At 33.1% G+C, this 27,987-nt stretch overlaps 1 protein-coding gene across 7 annotated transcripts in view; it reads right to left on the reverse strand.

The window, feature by feature from the left end:
• Nucleotides 1-27,987, reverse strand: part of LOC145242133 (regulator of G-protein signaling 12-like) — a 190,755-nt gene that overhangs the window by 38,634 nt on the left and 124,134 nt on the right. For all 7 annotated transcript variants that reach the window (XM_080105058.1, XM_080105061.1, XM_080105062.1 and 4 more), the window contains 9 exons: nucleotides 26,093-27,985; nucleotides 21,434-21,523; nucleotides 18,475-18,660; nucleotides 16,281-16,367; nucleotides 14,577-14,723; nucleotides 12,047-12,217; nucleotides 9,282-9,339; nucleotides 3,747-3,871; nucleotides 2,002-2,172 (listed from right to left, as the gene is read on the reverse strand). In XM_080105058.1, coding sequence (XP_079961184.1) covers nucleotides 2,002-2,172; nucleotides 3,747-3,871; nucleotides 9,282-9,339; nucleotides 12,047-12,217; nucleotides 14,577-14,723; nucleotides 16,281-16,367; nucleotides 18,475-18,660; nucleotides 21,434-21,523; nucleotides 26,093-27,985 — 2,928 coding nt within the window. The remainder of the gene's footprint in view (nucleotides 1-2,001; nucleotides 2,173-3,746; nucleotides 3,872-9,281; nucleotides 9,340-12,046; nucleotides 12,218-14,576; nucleotides 14,724-16,280; nucleotides 16,368-18,474; nucleotides 18,661-21,433; nucleotides 21,524-26,092; nucleotides 27,986-27,987) is intronic.

Raw genomic sequence — 27,987 nt, forward strand, 5'->3', positions numbered from 1 at the left:
CGTAATTTTTGGATATAATCACCTCAAAAATACGAGGAATACATAGATACCATTGTTTTCGTGTGAAATTCAGTATTATGATTTCCGAAATTTCGTCCCAATAGTGTAGAAGCACCTTTTTCTTTAATATTTATTTTACAGATTAGAAATTTTAATATTTAAATTCATAACAATATTTAAAAGAAAAAGTGCCATTGTATGTCTTATAACCTTATCGCATAAGACACGTGTTTGCATTGTATGAAATGGTGCGTCTTCATTATAATACCGAAAATCAAAATATTGAATTTCAAGTAAAACCAATGCTATCTACTTAATTGTCATCTTACAGTAATGAACATATCCAAAAATTACAAAAAACGATAAGGTAGAAAATTAATTATTAATGAAAAGTTTTTGAAGACTTTCAAAGTTTTCAGAAAATAATTACCTCCCCTGTTACGATCCGAATTCTTCGATTTCTTTTTTTTAGCAAAACTCAATTTTCATTAACTGTTTTCAAAATCTATTTCATAAATAATTAATTTTTTATCTTATCGTTTTTCATAAATTTTGGATATGTTCATTACTGTGACATGACAATTAGGTAGATACCATCGTTTTTACTTGAAATTCAATATTTTGATTTTCAGATTTCACTATTATAAAAAGAACAAGTATCAATATTTTTCTATCTTCAAGGAAAAAAAAAAGAAATGATTAAGAAAATTTGTTTGGCAAGGGTCTGTCGGGACAAAAGTTTGCTTCATATGTTTAAGGTAAATAAACGTTTATTTAGAAAAAAAAAGAAAAATCATATACCGTTTTGTCTTTCTTAAATTTCAAATTTTCAGATTCAAAGACTTGAATAATTATGGTTGATTCTTAGAAAAAATATATTCGGATGACAAAGCTATTGAGATTGTTTGGAAATTTTGTTATCTTAGTGATACCATTAGAGCATAGAGTGAAGGTATGCACTAGCATAATTGCAAGAATTTAGAGTGCATGGAATAAAATCAAGAAACACTAGTTATTACAAAAGAACAAAGCATTACCATATAACAAAAAGAAGAATCTGTCAAGCAAGTTTACACAGTGTAATGACGTATGAAAATGAAATTTGACTAATAAGGGTTAGGGACATGTGTTGCATGGGGAGAAATGATATGAGAATGATATGATGAATGTGTAATGCCAGTCTTAAACAAAAAGGACTATATTTGATGACCTCAGACCTGGACAGTCTAGAGCAATGGTTCTCAACCTTTTTTTAATCATGACTTTTTCTTTTCTTTTTAATGTATTTTGCTGAACCCTTATAGCTTATTTCATTTTTCAGTAATGTAAAGAAAACCAAAGAACATAAATCAACAATTTATCTTGAAGGAAGACTGAACCGATATTAACGTTACATGTATCATGGGGGTCCACATGGACCCCGGTTGAGAACCATTACAGAACAAGAGACTTCAATAGTATGCCCATGTTGAAAGAATGGATGTGAAAAGAATTTAAGATGGTAGGGTTAGTTCATAGCAAAAGGTAAAAAAAAATAAAAAATAAAAATGTGGATCTCGGGTTTACTTTTGGTAGCTGCGTAACTCTTGCTTCCCTTGTTGTCCTTTAGTCCTCACATTCCAGGAGGGATGTTTCTGACAAAGAGGGAAAAATTGCTGTTTTCTGGGTCAGAATCTATTCCATCTAACATTTATTGTTAGCAAGTTTTTGACCTTGAAGAAATAATTTTTTTTTTTTTAGTTTCTTACATCATGTGGCTTCATGCCTTGTCTGGAGCGATTTCCATTAAAAAAAAAAAAAAGAAAGGAAAATGGGATGAATAAAGACCTGGCCAGAAATATGTTAATCTGGAAGTCAATTTCTACAAAATACTCGACACATGCCAGCATGTAAAACGGACGTTAAACTGATGATGATGATGATGATGATGATGATGATGGTGGTGGTGGTGGTGGTGGTGGTGGTGGTGGTGGTGGTGGCGGTGGTGACTGCATAACTTACTTTTTCTGATCCCAATAAAAAGACTTCTGTAGATTCTAGTGTAAGATTCCGTTTATCAAAAAGTTGGCCAAGAACTTGTTGTATCGTCTGACCTGGTCTCGCACACACGACAGCCGTCGAATTATCTGGCAATAAGACTCGGCAAAATTTGAAGTTGTCCATCACAGATGGCTGAAACGAAAAGAAAAATAAGAGGATGATATTCAATTTATTTTTTATCAATACATGATGATCTCAGTTAATAAATACAAAGGATTAAAATGTCAAAATTAACAAAATACAGTAAATCTCTACTTTATGTATCAAAGGCACTTTGTGCATATGTGTGTGTGTGTCAGTTTGTTCCCACTGGACTCCTAAACGGCTGCGCCGATTTTTTTGAAATTTCAAATAAATGTACTTGATGTGCCTGGAAGTGTTCTTAGATAGGTTTTGTATCGGAAACTCTTCGATAAGTATCAAAAATTAAGAACTGAAAAAATCTGACTAAAGAAGGAAGTCCGATTTTATCCCAAGTTAACATCCTTATACAGTCTAACATGACAAGCGCATTTAAGAAGTTTTTTTTAGAAGTAAAAAGGCCCAGCTTATAAAATCAACAAGGAGTTCTTTGATACAACAAATATAGGAAAATTTGGGCATATTTTATTGGTTTGAAAATATAGGTTCTTTTTTACCAATTGTCATAAAATTTTAACCATAGAAAAGTATTATAATCTTCAAAAAGCCTGCAAATTTTCATGTAGGTTTGTCCCATAGAACCAAATATATGAGCATTTCAATATTCAATTTGGCTACAAGTATATATATATATATATATATATATATATAATTTCCCCAAAACCTCTGGCCTTGATGGAGGGGAGACTAAAACTTGCTATGGTTTCAAATGAGAGAGACTTGATTCCAAATACTATTCATATAATCATATCTCCCCTCTTTTTGAAATAGAGTACGATTATGAATATCTCTAATATCAAATAGTCCTGATACACTATGAAATTTACTTTATGTATGAAAACTAAATTTAAGGATTTTATTAAGATTTAAATAATGCTTCGTTTTAGGAATTAAAAATTAATATTTCTTAGAGAAAAGAGGAATTTAATAGAAATAATTTAAATATTACTTTTTTTGGTTGACAAATTATGATATTGAAAATTAACAAATTGTTATCAACAAGGAAAAGTTGTCACTTAGGGCCATCCATAGATTATGAAAATTAATTGTTTTAGGCATTGTCTGCTTAAATATGATGTCTTTTTGGATATGTACACCTATATGTCTTTTTCATAATATATCAATCCAAAGGTAAAACTTTTACTGTTATATTTCACTTGAATAATGATTGAACCAAAACTTTAACAACATATAATGTATATTTCTACTGACCTATTTTTTCCTATATTTTTAATGTTTAATTTTCCAAAACATTTGCCACCATTGTGATTTTTTGTCATTTTTTTATGGTCTTGTCGATTTGCAATGTTCAAATCAAATTTCAACAGTTTTATGGAGTGTAAAATAAATAATGTTTATATGCAATTTAAACGTTGATCCTTCTTTTTCAATAGAGTAAAAATTACAATGAATTAATTTCATTTTACTAGTTTCTACTTGTATTTTTTTGTTATAGGTGTGGAAAATTAGAGTCATATCTAGTAATACATCACAAGATTTGATCCTAAAAAAACAACAACTTTTTTTTCTTTTTTTAATGTCAAATATAAAACAAGATAACTCACATCTTTATTTTGGATGACTTCTTTACGCATCAGACTCAAATCCATTGTGGCAAGGGAGATTTTTCTTCGGGATTCTTCCTTTGAAAGCTTTGCTAATTTTTGCATTTCTGATTGTTTTGCGCTCTCTATGAAAGACAAAAACAAAAAATAGAAAATAAAATATATAGGGTTAGCCAAAATGTTTGTGTTAAGTGTTGAGACATTATGTTGAACAAAGATGGCGGTAGTAAATCAAATCGGAGGAGAATCAATGCAGTCACGATCTCAAGTGTTGAGCAATTCTTAGTAATAAAGATGGCAGCGAAGAATCTAAGTAGTCATGATTCAGTCATTTCAAGACAGAGGTTGACAGCAAACTGAACTGAATTCAAAATTTGATATTTTTTATAATAAATTTGGAGGCTTCTGATTGGTTGATTGTTCTAACCGTAAGTTATAAGATCGTCAGAATCATTGGGGTCATACCCTCACTGGCAATCAAAAGCATTTTAACAGTTTGTTCATTTTTTTTTTTTAATGTCATCGTTTCGGCCTGTTAAAAATCATTTTATATTCCCATTCTTCAAATCCTGTATTTGGTGTAGTGAGTATGTTGACGTTAGTGTGTAATAAGCATCCAAGCAGAGTTTTTACATTTGCGCTTGTATTTTAGGTCTTGCAATGGAAGATCAAGCTGAACACTACTAACATCTGATACTTTTTTTTTTACTACAAAAAAAAAAAAAAATGCATAAAGATATGCCATGTATATATGGGGGGGGGTGAATACTGTTTCAGATCGGGTATGCTACAAATGATTTGCTTGATTTTAAAAAGGAATTTTTTCAGCGATTTATGCTCCTCGCTCTGATCGGCCAAAGATGATTGCCGTGATCAAGTGAAAAGTTCCGTTTGACAACCAGAAAAATTGCAGACATTTTCAAGATTTCCAAATCAAGCATGGAAAATGAATTGCATAAACTCTGCTCTGTTTCTAAACCTGATGTTTGGGTTCCCCATAAACCAACAGATGTTATATAGGGGGTTTCATTGAGAGAGTCTTTTTATAAGTGATGAATTGCATAAACTCTGCTCTGTTTCTAAACCTGATGTTTGGGTTCCCCATAAACCAACAGATGTTATATAGGGGGTTTCATTGAGAGAGTCTTTTTATAAGTGATGCTTAGAAAGAGTCTTATTATAAGTGATGTTGTGAGAGACTTAGAGAGATTGTTCGTTTATAAAGAATGTTGTTGTTTCTGTTATGAAGCGATTCATATATATTAAAAATATATTCATTCTTAGGTTAATAGATGTGTTGCTATGTGAAGCTCTTAGAGTGAGGAGATAGTGTTCAGACAGTGTTAGTGTAGATATGAGATGTAGAATCACATTGTGGATATGAAATGTGTATGTCACGACATTTTATAACACATACATATAATAACAATTCACTGTACCTTTTTGTAAGAATCACAAACACAAAGACGAGCTTTTATCAAAACACATGATGGGTTTATTTCTTCATGACCGGCCGTGGTTTTCTCATCAAGAATTCAAAGCTTCACATTTTAGTTTCAAAGTGACCGTCCCGCTTCCTAGACGTTCGAATTCCCAGACCCTTTTTGACTTTCTCACTGACTGTCTCTCCAACTAACTAACTCTCACTTCCTATATTGAGAAATCCATGCATGTCCGGCCACGTGATCACAATTCACGTGTTTCAACATGCGCAACTTGCACGTGATCACAATTCACGTGTTTCGACATGCGCGACTTGCACGTTTCCGACATTCTGATTTCCCAATAACCTATTTTTTCTTGTGTTGTTTCCACAAAGGAATTCAACCTACATATCTAATTCACTTAACCCATATTTTATTATCCACATTCTTTCTAACAATTGAATAGTTTATTTATTATTTATTTCATCAGAATTAACAATTTACTGGACATTCCATTTAAACCTATTGTTCTTTAAAACTTATATCCAAGGTTCGATTTTTGCTTTCTCTCATTTTATTTTCATTTTAAGTAATCTCTCTATTTTTATACTTACATGAAAGGGGGACAGCCCTTATCATGTAACACAGAGGCAAAAAGCAAATGAACAAACTTTTTGGACAACCCAATATTCCCCTTCAAGTAGTAATCTAATGTTTATTAAGCGTTAGAATTTCTTTGATAAGGATTAAGAACTATTCAGACTACTATTTTTTATCTTGGCTGTTCTATTTACAATGCTTCAACCAACATAGCTGCCAACATTCTTTGGGTTCATCTTTACGAACATGAGAACTTGGGAATCTTTACAATGAACTCTGGAATCAAATTTCAAACTGAACCCTATATTTAATTCACAGGAATAGATTGCTAAAAATATAAATAATAATAATTCTACAGTAATAAATAGTAAATACTATAATATACTGCTAATAATAATATTCGGTGTTTCTTCGTTATAATAGCATAATTCTAAATATTGAATTTTAAGTAAAACCAATGGTGTCTACTTAATTGTTATGTCGCAATGATGAAAATATCCAAAAATTATGAAAAACGACAGAAAATTAATTATTCATGAAAACAGTTTTCAAAGACAACTAGCAAAAATAGAGTTTTGCTAAATTGACTTAAGATTTTCAAAGTTTTCAGAAAATAATAACCTTTCGAACTCTCTGGTTACTATTTTTAGCAAAACTAAATTTTCGTTAATTATCTTCAAAAACTATTTTCATTAATAATTAATTTTTTACCTGATCGTTTTTCATAATTTTTGGATATGTTCATGACTGTGACATGACAATTAAGTAGATACCTTTGGTTTTGTTTGAAATTCAATGTTTCAATTTTCGATTTTCGTTATTATAATGCAGAATCTCATAATATTAGTAAGAAAAAAAAACAACTTTTTCTTCTTTCATAACCAAAAATGTCATTAAATATTGTCCTTAAATATTCTTTAAATGAATAAAATGAATCCGTCTCTTCTTTATTTATTTACAATCATAACAATTTAATTTATTTTTAAACAATAAATATTCCCTCTCCTTAATCATAAAAATAATTGTCAGCAACCATTCCTCAAATCAATAAAATGAATATCATTTTTTTTTAAATTAATTTATTCAAAACATTTTAGTTGTTAAGACCATCTAAATTGATTTTGGAACAATTCATTTTTAAAATGAGTAAAGTCGGAATATTTTTCCTTAGCAACAGATAAATCACCATCTTTGCCAATCAGATGATCTTATATTTTTACATGCGCATGAAACGTGATCATCTAAGTAGAAACATGAAGTGGCTTAACATGTAATAAGTGGTAATAATACCAATCTAGACAAGGCTCATTGTTGCTTAACTTCGGTGATCTGACGAGAACCAGTGTGTCAATGTGATTATGCACCAAACAACTACCCATCTAATAATGACACAAGTTCAATGTTGCTAAACTTCAGTTATCTAATGAGAACGTCTGTGTCAACGTGATTATGCTGGATGTGTATCATTGCAAGGGAAAGAACTCTACAGAGCTTTATAACTAAATGATACTTTTTTTTTAATCCAAAATTAATTAAATTTTATAAGTGTGTTAATTAATTTACTTCAATTTATAAGTGTGTCAAGAAATAGAGGTAGATTGTAATTATTATGATGACTGGATAAGATTGAGGTTTGTATTTATCTATTCATTTATTATATTCTTCATTTACTGTATCTTTAATGTTGGATATGGGTTACGTGCTGACCATGGCGGCACAAAGTGATTTTATCTTATTTATATAAGTTTCGATGTGTCATTGCTTAAAGCTATCAATCCAAATCTTCTTCAGCCTACTTTTTCGTTGGTAACCCTAAATTTGGATGTGTTTAAATCAATTCATCCAGAGTTTTGTTTAACATGTCCATACGACCATAGGCAGTTGCACCACAGAGCTAACTCTAGGCACCTTCAGTTTCAATAGGAAAGCAGAACAAAATCAATCATTAGGACACACATCACAAATTCACTGCACAATAACCATGTGATTCCTCCGCATCCTCAGAAAGAAACTAGCATTCATAGTGGTAATAATACCGATCTAGACAAGGCTCTTCATTGCTTAACTTCAGTGATCTGACGAGAACAAGTGTGTCAACGTGATTATGCACCAAACAACCAAATCAATATACACTAGTACTAACACTTGTTTGTGGCAGTTTGTAAAAAATGCAATGCATCCCCCACCCCCTAAAAATCCAGGACAATCTTCTAACAATAAACCGTTGTTCCTGTATTCTCAAATTCATTCAATTTACAGTCTCAACTCTTTTATTTCTATCAGTTGATCTGAAGACGGTAGGAATTTCTCTTCCAAGCTTTCATGCACGACACAGACTAATTTTTGTTATTTATATCTTGGGGATTGGCTCTGTCCATTATAAAGTTTGAGAGAATTGTCAATTGATTTGGGAGAATAGAAAGTAGACATTTTGTTTACTTTTCACAGCCTCATTGCTCTCACTTCTTAGTTTGTCCTTTAATTTTCACATTCCGGGAGTAATGTTTCTGACAACGGGGGAAGAATTGTTGTTTTCTGGATCATAATCTGATGTAATGAAGACAAATACATCTGTGTTCCTTCCTCCTTACAAGATTAGGATTGGTTGGTTAAACCATGAATATCAACTGGTGGAGCCTCTTAGGAACAGATGTTAAAAGATATGCGCACCTCATTCATTGGAATACTAGCTTCAACAAACATTCATTGGAATACTAGCTTCAACAAACATTCGTTGGAATATTAGCTTCAACAAACATCCATTGGAATACCAGCTTCAACAAACATTTATTGGAATACTAGCTTCAACCACAAACATTCATTGGAATATTAACTTCAACCACAAACATTCATTGGAATATTAACTTCAACAAACATTCATTGGAATACTAGCTTCAACAAACATTCGTTGGAATATTAGCTTCAACAAACATTCATTGGAATACCAGCTTCAACAAACATTCATTGGAATACTAGCTTCAACCACAAACATTCATTGGAATACTAGCTTCAACCACAAACATTCATTGGAATATTAACTTCAACAAACATTCATTGGAATACTAGCTTCAACAAACATTCATTGGAATACTAGCTTCAACCACAAACATTTGTTCAGTAAGGCAATTCACTAGATTATCATTCAAAAGTGTAACAAAGCCTTTCTCGGCTACTTTAGATGATATTTATTTCACAAGACATTAAAATCTATCCATCTACGCTTATTGTTAGCTAGTTTTTGACCTTGAAATATTTTCTTTTTAGCTTCTTACATCAAGTAGTTTCATGCTGTGTCTGGAGTGATTCCTATCAACAAAAACTAAATATCCTCTAAAATATGTCTCTTTTTTATTTAGTTAAGATTTAACTATATTTTATTTGATAGGGCTTAAATAAGGATAATTTAAGAAAAACGGTGACCATCTTAAACCATTATTATTAAATATGAGTAAGAACTGCGCTAGTTTATACAAAAAAAAAATGATAATATCGAAAAGAAAGAAATTCTTACTTTGTTTCCAAGGAAGAAGCGACCATCTTCTTTTTTCTTCTTCTTTACATTTTGTTAACTAAAAAAACAAATGAAAAAATTCATCATCATCATCATCATCACTACGACAAAAAATGTTTTGTCTAAATTCTTCTTTATATTAAAAAACTATCAAATAACTTAATAACTGCACTGATTTATTACATTTAATCAATTATTTACTGAATGAAAAAACAAAAAATATAAATTAAAGTAAAATTGGTTAAAGTCAACTAACGTACTTCCTAACTTCCAGTGTGTCTACTATTGAAAGCAGTAAAAAGCGAAGCATGCATGGTCCCCGAGAGTGCACAGTGAACGAAGCATAAAAAAAAAGGACTAAATTCAGCATTTGCACCCCCACCCCATTAGCTCCAAAAGTCTCCAGTGGATGTCAAATCCTGGTGAAAATGAACAAACGGTGCAATTTTAGGCCTTAACATATGTAAATTTGAGTTCTGCACTATGCAAAAAAAGAAATGACTAAATCCATCATTTGCCTCTTCATCCTCATTTATCCCCAAAAGTCCTCAAGGTCTTAACATATTTAAATTTGAGTTCAGCACCATGCAAAACTGCTAGACATACACAGAAAATTTTGGACAAATATGGTAAAATAGTTCCAAAAATAGGGTTTTTATTAGCCTTAAAAAAGCCCCTGGAACACACCCAAGAGTTATCGCGAAGTATAGACAAACAAAATTATATAGAAATCAGTTAGTTACAACTTTTCAGAAAATTTTATAAAAATCCAAAGCATCAATTTTTTTTAAATGAGCACAAAAGTGTCAATTTTAGCCGTTTTAACCCAAAAGGCACCCCTAGGGGAACAACTAGAGTTTACCCAGAAAATCTGTTCTGTTACTTTTTTACACACATCATGTTTAATGTTTGTGCAAAATTTCAAAAAATTCCAAGGCGTAGTTATTGAGAAAAGTGCGGACAGATGAACAGACTAAATTTACAGATCCACCCTCCTTTTGCCAGGGGACCAACAAAGCTAATCAGTTCCTTCACTTTTATTGTTCTTCAGTATTTCTATTGCACAGCAATTTATTGAAATAAAATATTAAAAAAAGCGCAAAAAGTGTTTTCAATAATTCTTTAAAAAAATAAAAATAAATAAAAATAATTTCAAATATTCTTAATTAAAATTTTAAAAAATGCTTTCAATAATTCTTTAAAAAAAAAATTAAAAAATGAAAACTAATTTCAATAATTCTTAATTAAAATAAAATCGAAAAAAACTTTTCAATTATTATTAAAAAATTATTATTAAAAAAAAAAAAGAATGATCGGAAAAACATAATAAAAAGAAGAGTACATGCACAGGGGAGATATAAGTGTGAGAGTAAAAAAGCAAAGAAAGTGATTTGCCTTGTCACCGCTTGCAGTAGCAGACACAGGAAGTACGTTAGCTGACTATTAATGCAAAATTTTTAACATCCAATCTAAAAATAAATTTAATCACACAGAATGCATTTTGGTTTATTTGTAAATAAGTGAGGCATTTGAATCTTTTGTTAACACTTGTAAAAAAAAATATAAAAGAATGGATTATTCTGCGGTCCTTTGAAAATGTAAAGGAATTTGGAAATATTTAAATTGTCAAACAGAAAATCAATTTTGGTGTTAACATTCTTTGCAAATCTTCATGTATTTAAAAAATTGAATGTTTTCAAAGCTATTTATATCCAATCATTTTATAAATTAAAATTAAAACAACATTCTGATCTTAAAATTAAGTTATAGTTTTATAAATATGTAATTCAGTTACTAATTTAATAATTAAATGATGCTGTAATAATTAGATTTAACTTACAAAATCCAATTTTAAAAAATACCAGACTATGTTTGTTGAATTTTTTTTAATACAGGAGGATTTGTTAAGAATTTAAAAGCCGTTTGATTCCTTTTTTTTTTTTTTTTTTCAAATTCTTGTATTGTTCTAGAAAGAAGTAGCTTGTTATGTTTATGTAAATATTTTTGGACTTTGGCAGCATTTACCCAGGATGGGTTCAGCTAGCTAGTCCCATAGAATACACAATGTCCCAAATGAATGCAGGCCAAAGAGAATAGTTTGCAACAGCTAAGATAGTTATGGGAAGCTAAATCCAGGACCAGCACTGAACGCCGTTAGCCTGTGAACCAGAGGTAGGTTTGATGTTGGCTTTGATAGTTTGTAACCGTATCTTCAGCTGGCCTCCCGGGCATCTTCGCCAATCTTAGTGCAGTTCTGCAGCTATATAGTTAATAGCATTGCCTCTTCAAAATTGCTGACATGGCTCAATTGGTTAACGTGTTGTACTTACAGAAAGAGGTCATTTGTTATGAGATTAAAAAAATTAATTAATTTTACTTTCTTTTTTGTTTGTTATCTTTATAATTTATATAAATTAAGATCCCAGGTGACACCAGGTAATCCTGCTAGTTAATTATAAATTTAAAACTTAAAAAAAAACAAAAAAACTGTAAATATATGTGCAATTTAAAAAAAAAAAAAAAAAAGAAAAGAAAAAGAAAAAAGGATGAAAGTAAAAAACTTCCAGGCAAGCGCTGGATAAAATACAGTTTGTATTCAATGAAATACTGAGGAGGATGAATTTTTTTTTCCTACCCATTAATTTTTTTTTCCTACCCATTAATACACCTTTTTTTCCTCTCATTAATATACCTTCTTTTTTTTTTTTCATATACCTTCTTTTTTTTTCCTACCCATTAATTTTTTTTTCTACCCATTAATATACCTTTTTCTTGTCCATTTCTTTTCCTGATTTTGAGAAAAATTGTGTTTTCTTAAGATTTGTTTCTGTTGCTTTTCCTGCTCCTCCTGCTCCCATTTCAGCCATCAACTGCGATTTGTACAAGTTCGACTTTAGGAAACGGGAGTAACTATCTTGCTTCATCAATTGGAATATCTGTAAAAGCAAACGCAACAATTATACAAATTACATAAGCGACACAATAACACCAAGTTTCATGGAAACAATAATAACCCAACAAGTGTTTGTAATATAATGATCTAGACAAGGAATTGCTTAGATCAGAAACAGGGATTCAAAGCAACTAAATATTATTATTATTATTATTATTATTATTATTATTAGCTCACAAAGAGCTTTCACACAGGTCATCAAAGATCTCTCCTTGAAAACAAGCTGTGATATTCCTTTGAAGCTGAGTGACAACAAGTCTCCCCACATTTCCAGTGCTCTCTGCTTCTCTCGATAAAATTTGCAAATAAATTTGCATCATCACAACAGCTGCTTGCAATTGATTTCTCGTTGGCAGCGGCCATTGGTCTCCACTGAAATTTGAGTGGCAATAAGCCTCCCAAAGGTCCCCATTCTTTTCGCACTTGCCCAGTGGAAGTCTGGTCAGCGCCGCTCTCTTCTCTGTCTTTACATCCTCCTTGACCCTTCTCGACTATTTGGCATCACTCTTTTTTTTAGGGAGGGGATGGGGCAATGGGAGGGGATAGAGAACTTGTAGATATGCAGCTTCAATGTTCTTGTTTCATGTGACGCTTTGTCATATTTTGCCTCTGCAGCAGTTTATTATTAGAAGATTGTCCTGGATTTTTTTTCTTAGAAACATCTACCAACAAATGTTAGTACTAGTGTATCTTAATTTAATTGTTTGGTGCATAATCACGTTGACACACTGGTCCTCGTCAGATCACCGAAGTTAAGCAACGTAGAGCCTTGTCTAGATTGGTATTATTACCACTATGAATGCTAGTTTCTTTCTGAGGATGCAGAGGAATGACATGGTTATGGTTCAGTGAATTTGTGATGTGTGTCCTAATGATTGATTTTGTTCTGCTTCCCTATTGAAACTGAAGGTGCCTAGAGTTAGCTCTGTGGTGCAACTGCTTACGGTCGTATGGACATGTTAAACAAAGCTCTGATTGGATGAATTGATTTAAACGCATCCAAATTTAGGGTTACCAACGAAAAAGTAGGCTGAAGAAGATTTGGATTGATAGCTTTAAGCAATGACACATTGAAACCTATATAAATAAGATAAAATCACTTTGTGCCGCCATGGTCAGCACGTAACCCATATCCAACATTAAAGATACAGTAAATGAAGAATATAGTAAATGAATAGAGAAATACAAACATCAATCTTATCCAGTCATCATAATAATTACAATCTACCTCTATTTCTTGACACACTTATAAATTGAAGTAAATTAATTAACACACTTATAAAATTTAATTAATTTTGGATTAAAAAAAAAGTATCATTTAGTTATAAAGCTCTGTAGAGTTCTTTCCCTTGCAATGGTCACGTTGACACAGACGTTCTCACTAGACAACTGAAGTTAAGCAACGTTGAGCCTGGTCATTACCAGGCGCTGTATGTAGGAGAATGTCGACACCTTCCTGCAAAAATTGCAAAGACCTAATGTTGTCATCTCGTTTAACTGGGACATACATGCAACTAGGGTCCATTTGTGAATTTGATATTCCCTAGACACTTTCTCCTATGGCAGAAACCAGTTCATCCAACTTAGGGCAAGTGTCGATGGCATGCATTAATATAAGCAACTATATTTAACTATATCCAGTTAGATACCGTTTTGCAGAACTCTTTGGTGTTTGTCTTATGGAACATTAGTATGAGAATGCCATTGCAGTTTTCACGTTTTCCTTCAGATTGGGTTTTATTTGCAACCGGGTTGGTTTTTCCACAAAAATCACGTAAATTGATCAAGTAGTTTTTTTTAACTAAGAAAATCAAACTTAACTGTTTTTAGCAATTAAAATGTTTTCATTACTTTGAATACAAACAAAATCTTGGTAGCCGAATTGAATTGTCAGCCTTAAGTTTTAAAACAAGATCGTAACTCCCTGACCCTATCTTACTTCTTCATGAAATTTGATTGCCTTAGTTAAAAAAAAAAAAAAATACTTAATCAATTTACAGGATTTTTGGAATATGACATCTTTGTTTTTGTAATGAGTACATACATCATCACATCTGTATTTTTGTTTTTTTATTAAGTGTAATTTTAAATAAGCATCAAACAGTTAATTTTTTCATAAAATTTTGCATACAATGATTGTATTTTCTTGCTTTGAATGTTGTTTCATTTCAGTTTCCCATTTGATAGCATTGTTTTATTTTGCTTTCAAAGACATTTCAATTCAGTATCTTCTGGATCACAAATTGCAACAGTACCAAGATATGTGTGTCTGTATAGGTGTTGTTTTTTTCACTGTGGCACTTTTCAAGGAAACCGATAGAACAAATAATAAATTTCCTAACCTGTTTCTGTGCAGCATCAAACATGCTGTGCGAGGCCGCATGTAAATGTTCCTGAGCCGTTTGCCTTGCCAAGCTATCAACATTCACAGGCTCTGTTGCTTTGGCACCAAGATGTTTCTCGAAAATATCAGTTGCCATTATATTCCGCTGGAAAATGAATACAGAGAATGGACTCAATACTAAAACAAAATTTAATAGAAAAAGAAAAAAAATAATTATCAGAGAACGTTTCAATTTCTCACCACTCACCTATTTATGTGGCACAAGAAATGCAATACATATAAGGAGCATTTTCTGCAAGTCTGTCTGTTCGTCAGTCACAATATTTTTAAAATCATGTAATAATTACATTGCAAAATTTCTCTCAGTTCAAAATATTAAGAGATCTTAACTATTTGTTTTTTAGATAATAAATTCTTAGCAAATAAAGTAGATGCCATCATCCGAAATTGAAACCTTGAAATCTTCAGCCCGATGTTCTACAAACTGAGCTATTTAGATTTTATTATAAATCAAGCTTAAAACATTACCTTAACTTTAATCTGATGTCATAGATTTATGTCAACGTATACTTTTCAAATAAATAATTAATATAAATATTACATATCTCTAAAAATGCTCCTTATATTATGAGCTGGGCAGAATTATACAACTCTTGGGAGAATATATTTGCTAGTCCATAACTATAAAAGTCTGCTTTTCCTCAAACAAAGATATGGAGGGCATTCCAAATGTAATGTTTCTTATTTTTTATTCCACCTGAATATGATTGTTATGATGACTGAACTCATACATTCATAACCTGAAAGTTTAATCTCTCTGTTGCAGATATTGACTGTGTGAGACTAAGAAAGTAGAAATAAATCATTGAATTCCTGGCAAAAGTGTATTGAGAATGGTAGTGACTATGTAGAAAAATAAATTCTGGAGCACAAAAGGTCACTTGTTTTAATGGCACCACTTTCATTCTTGTAAATCTTCAACTGTTTAAGTTAAAAAAAAAAATAGGAGGTTTTACATTTGGAACAACCTTCTTACTTTCAGGAAAATAAAAAAATGAATGACTTTTATGCAATAAATTAAATAAATAATAAATGTTTCAGAATTTTTGTGATGAGGATTGATAATTTGAATTATTCGGATATTGTTGAGCATAAATTTATTTTTATACCTAAAAATTTTTGGTTTAATTTTAAAAGCAATGATCTTAAAAAGTCTGAAGTCTAGCTCAATGAAATCAAACAATTTAGATAGTGAACTTTATAAAGAATAACTTTATTAAGAGGACTATAAACTTTGTCAGATATGTCTTTTCAAACTTTGGGAATTTTCATGCAGAACTGAAGAACCTATACAGAATTTCAAACTAAACGATTCCTTAAAATCCAGGTTCCATCAACCATGATCAGGTATTAATTTTTATTTTATTCTTAGTTATCGCTTGTGTTGAGGATTAAATCTTCAACTTCCAAAAGACGGTCACTTATTAAATCAACAATGCCTTAACCATTATGTTTCATGGAAAGATGTATATGAAAAAAGGTTACGCTGGTTGAAACATTGCGAAAATGACAAGATGAGAATAGTAGTCCAAATAATCCAAAAAGGATATCCATAAAATCTTACATTTTTAAATTTTAAAGAAAAAAAAAATTTGTTAATTTTGTTGTCATTTTGCAACTGCATTTTTAAAACAAATCTTACCTCTTCTGGATCCATTGATCTTTTAAAATTATCGACTGCCAACCAAAAATGAATATTCTCTTCACTAAACTCTTTCCCAAGAAATTCCTGTAAAACATTAGAAATGATAAAAAAAAAAAAATAGATAGTTCAGATTGTTATACAGTTTTCTGGTAACACAGAAACAAGCAGAATAATTTTATAAAAAACAAAAAAATCTAGCAGGGTTATCCAATGTCATCCAGGGTCCTCATTTCTATAAATTACATAAAAAGTAAAAGTAAAATTAAACAATTTGTTTACTATTGAAATTTAAAATGCATATAAGCAAAAAGTGAGGTTTGAATTTGTAAACTTTATATCTAATTTCAGCAAATACAAAATGGCGACATTATTAAATACATAAATCAGACTTTATTCTTTTCTTTTCTCACCCCCTGCCCCTCTCTAATCTATATAAATAAAACAGTAGATGTATGTATGTGTGTGTGTGAGTGTGTGAATGTGAAAATATTTAACCAATAAACCCTTCAACTACTGGTCACATAGCACTAAAATTAACAGGAAATAGTAATCACACACCAAGGACGGTTTATAATAAGTAAAATCTTTGTTTGGATGGATGAATAACATGTACAAAAAATAGGCGCTGTTTTAAAATTTGTCATTGTTTTGAAGGAGACAACTCTCTTTTACTAGGAGATTCATTCATTTTTTTTTTATCTCATAATTTAGGACGCCAATAATGTTGTCAGTAAATTTTTCATGAGCGGTTTACAAAAACATACTTTTATGTTTTTTGTACCTTGTTTTGGAGGAGGGTATTACATTATAAAATTTGTATAGATTTTAATAGGTGCTTCTGCAGTTTAATTAACCATTTTTCTGTAAGTAACGTGCCGACATTAACTGAGCAGAAGAACTGTTTAATATTTCACAAAAATTCTGTTTACATTTGGATGGGGGGGGGGGGCATGCCAATGTGTTCTCCATGACACTTCCTGAAGCTAGAGTCGCACCAAAAAAAGATTAAGCTGATTGTTTGGTGAAAAAAAGTAGTTACCTCCCTTTGTTCAAACTCATTATATCGACCACTTCTCCTTTCTGAAAGCCCTATTTTGATTGGCTAGGATGAAGCTCCTTGGCCAATCAACAAACATTTAATATAAGCAGAATTCTGGAAAAACAGATTCGCCCTCTTTTTGAATCAATCGTCGGCCTATAGACAACTATGGAAAATCTCTCCTAAATTTGCCGCCGAATTTTGATTGAACTTTTCAGGGAGCCGTCCAAGACTTTTGGACGATAAAGAACTTTTTATTGGACTTCTAAAGCCGCAAACACAATTAGTTTTGCAAGAACCTTTTCTTTGTAATATTTTCAATTTAATATACATAATTTTCTCCAATTCTTGTGTGAGTTCAGCAATCTTTATTTCTGTATTTCCCACTTCCTACTTCAACAAGACACCAGCTCCCGGCAATCGCCATATGATCTCCAAATGGTTTCATCCATTAGTTTTTTTAACCCAGGTGAAACTATTACGGCAGAGAAGTACTGTCAACAAATGGATGAAATACATCAGAAACTTCGACAACATCCACCATTAGTCAACAGAAAAGGCCCAATTTTCCTCCACAACAATGCCAACCGCACGTTGCTAAACTGATCCTGCAGAAGTTGAACGAATTGGGCTACGAAACTCCGCCTCATCCACCGTACTCTCCAGACCTCTCACCTACCAACTACCATTTTTCCAAGTATCTCAACAACTTTCTGCATGAGAAATGCTTCAAAAACCTAAACGATATTAAAAATGCCTTGAGCAACTTTGTCACGACCAAAACGCAAGATTTTTACATTATTGGCATAAATACACTTTTTTTTGTGTTGGCAAAAATGTGTTGATTCTGATAGTGCTTGTTCTGATCAATAAGTTTTTGTTTGAACTAGGATATGTTCATCTGAATTTAAAAGTTAAAGACCGCAATAACTTTCTTGTCAACCGGATATAATAAATGACCTATTATATAATTATATGACAACATTGGGACCAAAACAATTGTACACAAGTGGTTACTAATATAAACGACCAATATTTTTGAAAATTAGTAACTGTATCATTGTCTGTCCCTTGCAGCGTGGTACTTTAAGAAAAATATATATGTGTGTGCATCTACGCATGTGTTTATAATATAAACATGGATATACTTACTGTGAAAACAAGGAGCCCTTCTGAATCTTCGAGAAGCCTGTTGAAACTAACAGCCCAGGAGGCGACCCGACTGACTTTTTTCCCTGGTCCGCCATCAGTATCGTTATGGTTAACAATGCTGTGAATGCTATTTGCTGCAGCAATTTTATTGTGCAGCAAAACGTCATTTTCGTTGACAATCAGGGACTGAAAAAAATTTTTTAAAAATAGAAAAAGATTATGTGATAATCATGGAAAAACGTTCAGGTGGTAAACATATCAAACTTACTGAACCAGGGACTCAACAAGAAGTGATCATCTTCTAAACATGCGCAATGCTGTATGTTTAGTGGGGTGCACAGTTGCATGATGCAGATGGAAAGCCTGCAATGGGAGAAATGTTTATCTAAGAAATGTGCTGATGTCTTTAAAATAGTAACATCTTGGATATTAGGTTCTACACTGTGATTGTGAGCCATTTGGGTCCGAGAAAAATAATTGTATTTCCAGAACACAGATAACTTAGGACATTACTTTTTTATGTTTATAAACAGCCTATGATTTTAGAATGGTCTTGTTGGGTGGCTATATATATATATATATATATATATATATATATATATATATATTTTTTTGGAGGGAATTAGACCTGGAGTCTAAAGAGCAGAGTTTACTTTAATGTACTAGTAAATGTATTAATACTTTTAAAAGAAAACAGTGCTCGTTGTCCTGTAGATATATAATAAGCTCAATAAGTATAGATATACTAGAGCTATTTTAATATCGAGTAAAACAATTCATAATTTTGGATTAAAAATCAGTTTCAAAAGGAAAACAAACAAAATCCACTAGATTGTACGATCGTTTCGGAAATGATGTTCATTTTATTTAAATTGACAATGAATATCGACAATTATTTGACAAAAGTTTTGTTCTTTAATAACAAAGTCTTCTCATCAGCAAAAATAGGGTGGGGGGAGACAGTTAAAGACACCAAAATAAAACTAGCATTTTAGTCGTGTGTAAGGCAGATATTCCTGAAAATATTTAAAAATGAAGATACAATAAAATTAAAATAAAATAAAATAAAAACTAAGTAATTAATTTTATGTTGATAAATAAATAAATTAAAATAGAGTAAAATAGAAAATTATGAACAAGGTTAAAAGAAAAAAAAATTTTTTTTAGATAAATATATATATATATATATATATATATATATATATATACCTTTTATCTCCATTATGAAATCATTTTATTTTGGTGTCTTTAATTGTCCCCCCACCCCTATTTTTGCTGATGAGGAGACTTTGTTATGAAAATATATGAAGTGAACACACACAAATACAGGTTCACAGATATAAGCAACACATTTGTGTATAAATTTTATGAGAATTCTTTTTTCATAAGAATTCTAATTCTCAATTTTTGCTAATTGTCTTCAAAAGCTATTTTCATTAATAATTAATTTTATGCCTTACCATTTTTCGTAATTGGATATGTTTATTATTAGACATGAAAATTAAGTAGATACCATTGGTTTTTCTTGAAATTCAATATTTTGATTTTCGAATTTCACTATTATAATGAAGAAGTGACAACTTGTGTTTTGATTTGGTCAGGCAAATCTGTCATTCAGTAGAAAAAAAAAAACAAGTATCATTGCAACATCTTTCAAAATAAAACATTGTTATTTGTTTTAAACTGGAATTGTGGCTTTGTTTGGAGGGAGAATCCTTTTGTTATAATACTGTCAGAGACCACATGATTGACACTGCTACCAGTGTTTTTGGTTGCCTACTCTTCTGGTTAGCCAACTTTTGTACTAAGTTTGTATTTATTAATTTATTGATTAAATTACGAAGTATAAGTGAAGTTAAATTATATTTATAGCTTATTTATATAAAGTTGATAAGAGGATAAAAAAGAAAAAAGAGAAAGATCAATTCCATGAGAGGAGACTTATCCGGGGATAATGCCAAGCTCAACAATAATTATTAGAGCTTATATATATATATATATATATATATATATATATATATATATAAGCTCTAATAATTATTGTTGAGCTTATAAGAGAAAGAAAATTAAAACTGCAAGTTGAACTTTCCAATCAAATTCCCCCCCCCCCCGCTAAGCCTGATCTTCATTCTTTAAAATTTAGTCTGAAATCACTTTTTCTAATTAAGCCAGCAACGAATGTTGACATGCTGCTTTTCTCTTCTTTTTTTTGCTCAATCCTACTTGACTGGAGATCGATTTCTCTCTGGGCTACTGCACTGTCCAAAAAAGAAACAACATTTTCATTATTTCAGCTGTTTTGAAAGCTTTCTAATTGGATTATATGCATCGTTACGCTGGACTTAATTTTGGACTCCATTCTCTCTAAAGAACTATTTTTGCATTTCGGATCAACTTGAAAGAATTTTCATGCAAGCTGAAATATTATGCACGGTTTGTTTATTTTTTATTCTTTTACATATCCAACATTTTTTCACGTCTTTTCTTGGCAGTTTATAACTACAATAAATTGCGGTTTCACCTAATGCCATAGCTAGCAAATTCTAGCATTGCTACAAATATAATTTGCTGATTTCTTTATGTCCTCTAATGAGAAGAATAACAAGAATAGCATTCTTTGAAACTCTGCAGAATAAGGACTTTGTAAATTGCTTTTTGGAGTATTCAGTCGAACAATAAATTTTGATTGTAAAGTTCAACTTACAGTTTTAATTTTCTTTCTCTTATACATAAGCTCTACTCTCTATTGTGTATTGAGCTTTTTTTATTCAGTTGGGATTAAATTATCTATATATAAATACTGTTATTTATATTAGTTTAAAGTTTACCATTGCGTATATAAGGTAAACATTACATCCCTTTGATTTCATTAATATATATATATATATATATATATATATATATATATATATATGATTTTTAGAATTGCATTTTAGGGAAAGAAAAATTTTGTGCCAACCTCATGAGAATGACTTAGTTTGGATATTTTGGGTCGTCTGAAGGAACCGGCCTTCTTCCACTGTTGAGGTTCATCTTTAGAAATGGTCGCCTGCAACAACATTAAAAATTGCAAAATTTACAAAAATGGAAAAATATGGTTATCCTTTGCAATTTTTAAATTAGTTTTCAAATAGTAAAACGCTTAAGAATAAAAAAAAAACTATGAGCGGTGAAAAAGACAATTACACTAAAGTTTTCAAAACATGATTCTCAAATGGGCAGATAGTTGGTTTTCGTTTACAAAAAAGCGGGAAAACATTTAGTGAGAAAATGAACACCAGAATCTGTACATTTTGTGTATGTTGGCATTTTGCCATAAGGCTATTTTATGTGGAAACTTACCAGTCGTTGTTGGGTAAACAAAGTAAACATGCTTGGAATGTCTGCCTGATCAAAGACACTCTTCTTTGAGACATGATTCTGACAATTGATTCCTAGGATTCGCTTGGGAAATGAGGTAGGGAAAAGTTAGAAAGGGTTAGGAGAGGTGGAGTTTCGAGTGATGGGGAAATATTGAAACAAACGTTGCCCAAGACTGTCTAATGCAGGTTAGCGTCATGTGTGAGACTAATTTTATTTGACCCATAGATGGATAGATTGGACACCGACAGGTACTACCAAAGAGAATAATGGTAAGGGGGTGACTTTACACTCCCCAGAGCTCCCAAATTGGAGTGCTCATCTACCCGGGACCCATTATGTTTATCCATCAATATATGTGTGTACTTGAAATTCAATATTTTTTATTTTCTATTTGGACAGTCCAAGTAACTAACTTCCTGTGCTAACAAACATCACTACTGACAGTTGAAGAAATTCAAGCATTATATACGTTGTCTCTTATGTATTATTATTCTTCATCGGACTACTGTTCTCATCTTGAGTGTGATTTTCATAATGGTTTGGTCGATATAACTTCCGACCTTCTTCAGGTATATCTTGTCGAATGTTTCTGTCGAACTTGGGAATTATGATGGAATTTCGAGCGGAACCCTTTATTTACTTCACAGGGGTAGCATGCTCTTGTTCCATCAGCCATGACTGGATAGAGGTCCTAAGTAATTCGCAAATCTGTATTTCGGTCGCCCACACTGAGGATTGAACCTTCAACCTTCAGGAGAATATCACTTTTACAATTGATTTTTTCCCAGTACTCTAATCGCTGCCCCACAGGTTCTTGCGGACAATTCTAGTATGAATTTTAGGAGCCTTAAACCTACTTTTAATTTCTAGTCATGGCTGACCGAACAAGAGCATGCTACCTCCGTAAAGTAAATAAAGGATTCCGCTCAAAATTCCATCCAAATTCCCGAGTTTGACAGAAACATTCCCGAGTTCGACAAGATACACCTGAAGAAGGTCGGAGGTTATATCGATCAAAATGTTGTGAAAATCACACTCAAGATAAGAACAGTAGTCCGATGACGAATAATAATACATATAACCAATCCTCATCTCCAAAATTCAGAAACGTTGTCTCTTGAGAATGGTGGTGACTATATAGAAAAATAAATTCTGGAGCACAAAAGGTCACTTATTTAGATAAGAAAAAAATTGATATTTATTAATTAATTTCTTCTTATCTTTTTATTTTTGTTGGAGATGAGGAATCCTACAGATGCCAGACATTTACACGATATTTAAAAAACTCCAGCCGAGACATCTTTTTAAGATTCTAGCTGTTTAAGTGCAACTGTATGTGCCTTTTGAACTTGGTTCACTGGGTATATTTGCCAGATAGTTTCTGAAATATTTTTTGTCTACATGGGAATCAACATTTATCAAGGCCCGAAGACCACTCGAGGATAAGGGTTAATGAAGATGATAGTGTAGTAATCATTAATGGTGTGGATTGGGTGGAATTTGATTATTTATAGGGAGGACTCAACAAGAACTTGTTTACATTGGATTTTAAGGCTACCCTGTTGTATTCAACCAGGAAGCAGGCCAGCAGAACAGTGTTTCACAGGCAGTCAGTTCTGGGAAAGAAGCTTTGTTCATGGAATCTGCATTTAAATTTAGGCACGATTAGAGTAGAGGAAATCGTATATAGTGGTTGTAGATAGTTGAGGGTTTTTTGTGAAAGTTTGGAAAGGAGGAAACAATAGATTGGAGTTCAGTCGAGCACTTGCCATGAAAATAACGATAGAGCAGAGACAGGCTCGCAACATCTCTTCTGTGGGAAAGAGGTTGCAGGGAAGAAAAAAGGGCATCACCTACTAGGTTTCGAAGCCAGTTTTGAACTCTATCAAGGCAAGATAGGGCGTGCTGAGCAGCAGCTCCTGCCTAGATGTGGCAACAGTACTCCATTTTAGGGCGTACCTTTTATAAGCCCAGTTTACATCTATGATTATTTGAATGGAGATTTCCCCAAGATTCCAATTTCTTTTCATGTTGTACAGAAGACCTTGATATTTCATTAACTTTTCCCTCTCAGGTTTGTTTACGCCAGCATCATTAGGGATGCTGACTCCAACTAAGCTTGTTACTCTTTTCTCCTTCTTGTCCCATATCGCTATGTCAGGTTTAAAAGCTCCGTTTCCTAGGTATGTTGTAGGAATTGCATAGTCATGGTGGATAGTGCATGGATTATTTCCAACTGTTCTTTAGTGGTTGATGAAATCAGGAAATACTGCTATTCAATTGTGTACATGGACATAGATATATCTGTGCTGATTTATCTCGATGTTAACGTGCATGTGGGCATATGTGCATATGTTTATATACGAAGGTTGTGCCAAAAATAAAAGCCACCTATTTTTTTTTTTTAACTTAAAAAGTTAAACGCAGGAATGGTACCATTAAAATTAGTGACCTTTTGTGCTCCAGAATTTATTTTTCTATATAGTCACCACCATTCTCAATACACTTTTGCCAGAAATTCAATCATGCATCTCTGCTCCTGATGTACATCCATAACAGAGGTTACTTTCTTAGAGTCTCACGCAGTCAATATCTGCAAAAGATGAAAATTTCAGGTCATGAATGCATAAGTTCAGTCACTATAACAATGTGATTTGCAATCCCCTCTGATCCATTGAGGTAGAATAAAAAATAGGAGGCAATACTTTTGGAATGCACCTTGTATAAAGAAACAAAATAATAGGTTCCCGTTAGTGTCTCTAAAGAATAGATATCTTAGGTTTTCTGACAAATGTAATAAAAATATGTAAACATAAGAGACAACGTTTCTGAATTTTTGAGATGAGGATTAGTTATATGTATTATTATTCGTCATCGGACTACTGTTCTTATCTTGAGTGTGATTTTCACAGCATTTTGATCGATATAACCTCCGACCTTCTTCAGGTGTATCTTGTCGAACTCGGGAATGTTTCTGTCGAACTCGGGAATTTGGATGGAATTTTGTGTGGAACCCTTTATTTACTTTACGGAGGTAGCATGCTCTTGTTCGGTCAGCCATGACTAGAAATTAAAAGTAGGTTTAAGGCTCCTAAAATTCATACTAGAATTGTCTGCAAGAACCTGTGGGGCAGCGATTAGAGTACTGGAAAAAAATCAATTGTAAAGTGATATTCTTCTGAAGGTTGAAGGTTCAATCCTCAGTGTGGGTGACCGAAACACATTTGCGTATTTCATATCCAGTCATGGCTGACAGAACAAGAGCACGCTACCTCCGTGAAGTAAATAAAGGGTTCTGCTCGAAATTCCGTCCAAATTCCCAAGTTCGACAGAAACATTCCCGAGTTCGACAAGATATACCTGAAGAAGGTTGGAAGCTATATCAACCGAACCATTATGAAAATCACACTCAAGATGAGAACAGTAGTCCGATGAAGAATAATCTATATATATAAAAGCCAAACGTCTGTGTGTGTGTATGTATGTATGTTTGTTTGTAATGCTAAAACTTTTGAAAGACGGAACCAAACTTGACAAATTTGGTATCATATCGAAGCCCCATCACCCGGATGACAAATATCGAAATTTCACGTCAAACGGACCACTAGAAGTTGGTCAACTGATCAGTTATCTTCGAGGGGGGGCCCAAAAAAGACCTGTCATTATCTATATATATAAAAGACAAATGTTTGTTTGTAACGCTAAAACTTGAGATGAAAGATTCCTCTCCCCTAAGAATAAAACATATGTTCAATATCTGCTTTTGTTTTTTCATTGTTTATACGGTCCCGAGCAACGCCGGGTAGCCCTGCTAGTAATACATAAGAGACAACGTATATAATGCTTGAATTTCTTCAACTGTCAGTAGTGATGTTTATTGGCACTGGAAGTTAGTTACTTGGACTGTCCAAATAGGAATGTATTTCCTGCCCATATGCCACATCAGATTAACACATCTTTCTGGTCTCTGGCATAACTTCCAGAACACTTCGCTCTCACTCAAATTCTGATGAAAAAACTTCCACTCTACTTAATTCCAGCCTCATGTGGAAATTTCCAATTCTATCCATATTTTTACACACTTGCATCTAAATATTGTTAGACGGAGAGGACAATGAATTCTACTAAAATCTTTTAAAACAGAAGCATGCAGTACGAGAAGAAGAGTTTGAAACATGCATATTACAATACCTCATCTCAGAAGCATCATCAAATAAATAAAGTAAATATTAATTTATTTATAGACTTTTCTTACCTTATGTGCCGACAAGAGGGCGGGCCCTTCTGAAAAACGTCGGGATTCAGTTTTAATTTCACTATCATCCTGGTTATCTTTTTCAAAAATAGCAAAAATCTCCTCCAAGGGCCGTCGGATATCTGGTGACCAATCTGAATCCTTGTGAGCGGAATGGCTACGTGGAGGTGCCGAAGGAGACCGCACCTTAGCTTTTGGAACAACCGACGTGGCGCGAGGACTGAGCTTGTCTGCCATGCTCTCCGGATTTTCTGTATTTTCGACAACAGTCAGCTTTCCGTTCGACAACTGATGAAAAGGAGCCGACACAGAACGGAAATCGAGAGGCCGTTCAGAAGAAGATGCAGCCGCCAGTTCAGGGACGCTCTTCTTGCGGACAGACTCTCGGCTGCGAGATCTGTGCTCAACATTCAGCCTTGAACGATACTTTTGGTGTGGAAAACATCCTCCTCCGACGGTCGCCGGTACGGAAGGCGTAAGCACAGGGTCAGGCATTGCCCGCAATGTTAACCGACCTTGTTTAGGATCCCCTTTGTTTGGTAACACCTTTGTGTGTGCATTTAATTTGGCCGTCTGTCGAAAAGCTGACTGTGGAGTCGGCATGATGTCCACGGATGGTGAGAGATGTTGGATTCTATGTGGCAAGGACGTCATAGATGACGTCATTCGGTTACATGTATTGAATGGTTGTTGAGTTTGATTCATATCCACTACGAAGACTCCATCGTCTTTGCTGAAACCCAACCCACTGTCACTATTGCTGCTATGAGAACTACTACTGCTACTACTGTTCAGTATCTGATCTGTTGTTAATTGGGGTTCCATGAATAATTTTGCCATCGGTACTTTCCGGTTATTATTATTATTATTGTTGTTGTTATTATTCTTCCATTTACCTTTATAAAGTTTGGAAATAGGACGGATAACAGGCACTGCCGTTTTAGGAAATTCATAACACCGCTGTTGCTGACTACCATGCGTACACTGAAACTGAAAAATGCGAGCCTTTTGCGCATGCATACAATGTGGCCGCATATCGGGGTTCACTCTGAACACGTGGCAAGAACAGCTTGGCAAAATATTAGCATTTCCCACATCATCTTCCGTGGATCCGTGGAGCGTAACAATTCCAAAGAAATGGTTATCGTCGGGACACAAACCACAAAAGGCGATTTTGTTTACGGGGTAGATGGCTAACACTTTACGCACAGTGTTTGTAAGTTTAACCCCGCTGGTCGAAATGTTCATCACAACTAACGTGTGGATTTTTTTCTCCGAACGCAAGCGACGTACTGCGCTGTGAAATGATTGAAGATGAGCATGCTGCCAGTTCTTGTCCCCCGGCATCTCGATCGAGCCGATATAACCGACAACAAAATGTTTGTTAGAATTAGGGAAGCGTTCAGGAGACCACTCGTCTTCAGATTCCTCAGAGTCAAGAGACATCGCAGTGCTGATCGGTGCTGTCATTCGACCGCTACGCAAATTTGTGACACTATTCAAGTCGTCCATTGAATGACTTTTCAGTGCTTGGAAATTGGAAACTTTTACAGTTTGCTCTGGCGCATGGAGCGACGAGCCATGAGTGAAATTATGAAAAGCCGACCGTTTCACATTCTCCACGATAGACTCTTGCTTGTCGTGCTTCTGGTTATCCAGATCCCAGATATTCGATATCTCTGTGAGGATAGCTGGCTTTGACTTTAGGCTTGTACTTGAGTAGGGTATCTTGGCTGGGTCATGCGACTGATTAGCAGTTACCCATCCTTCTATGTTCTTGTGGTTGCATTCTTTCAAAACTCGACGCGGACGTGTACGATTGGGATGATGAAATTTCTGCCGCTGAGGAACATCATCATCGGACGAATCGGAACTGTTTACATTTTCTGCCACCT

This window comes from Euprymna scolopes, chromosome 21 (assembly GCF_053919585.1).
Source record: "Euprymna scolopes isolate OS-2025 chromosome 21, ASM5391958v1, whole genome shotgun sequence".
Lineage (NCBI taxonomy): Eukaryota > Metazoa > Mollusca > Cephalopoda > Sepiida > Sepiolidae > Euprymna > Euprymna scolopes.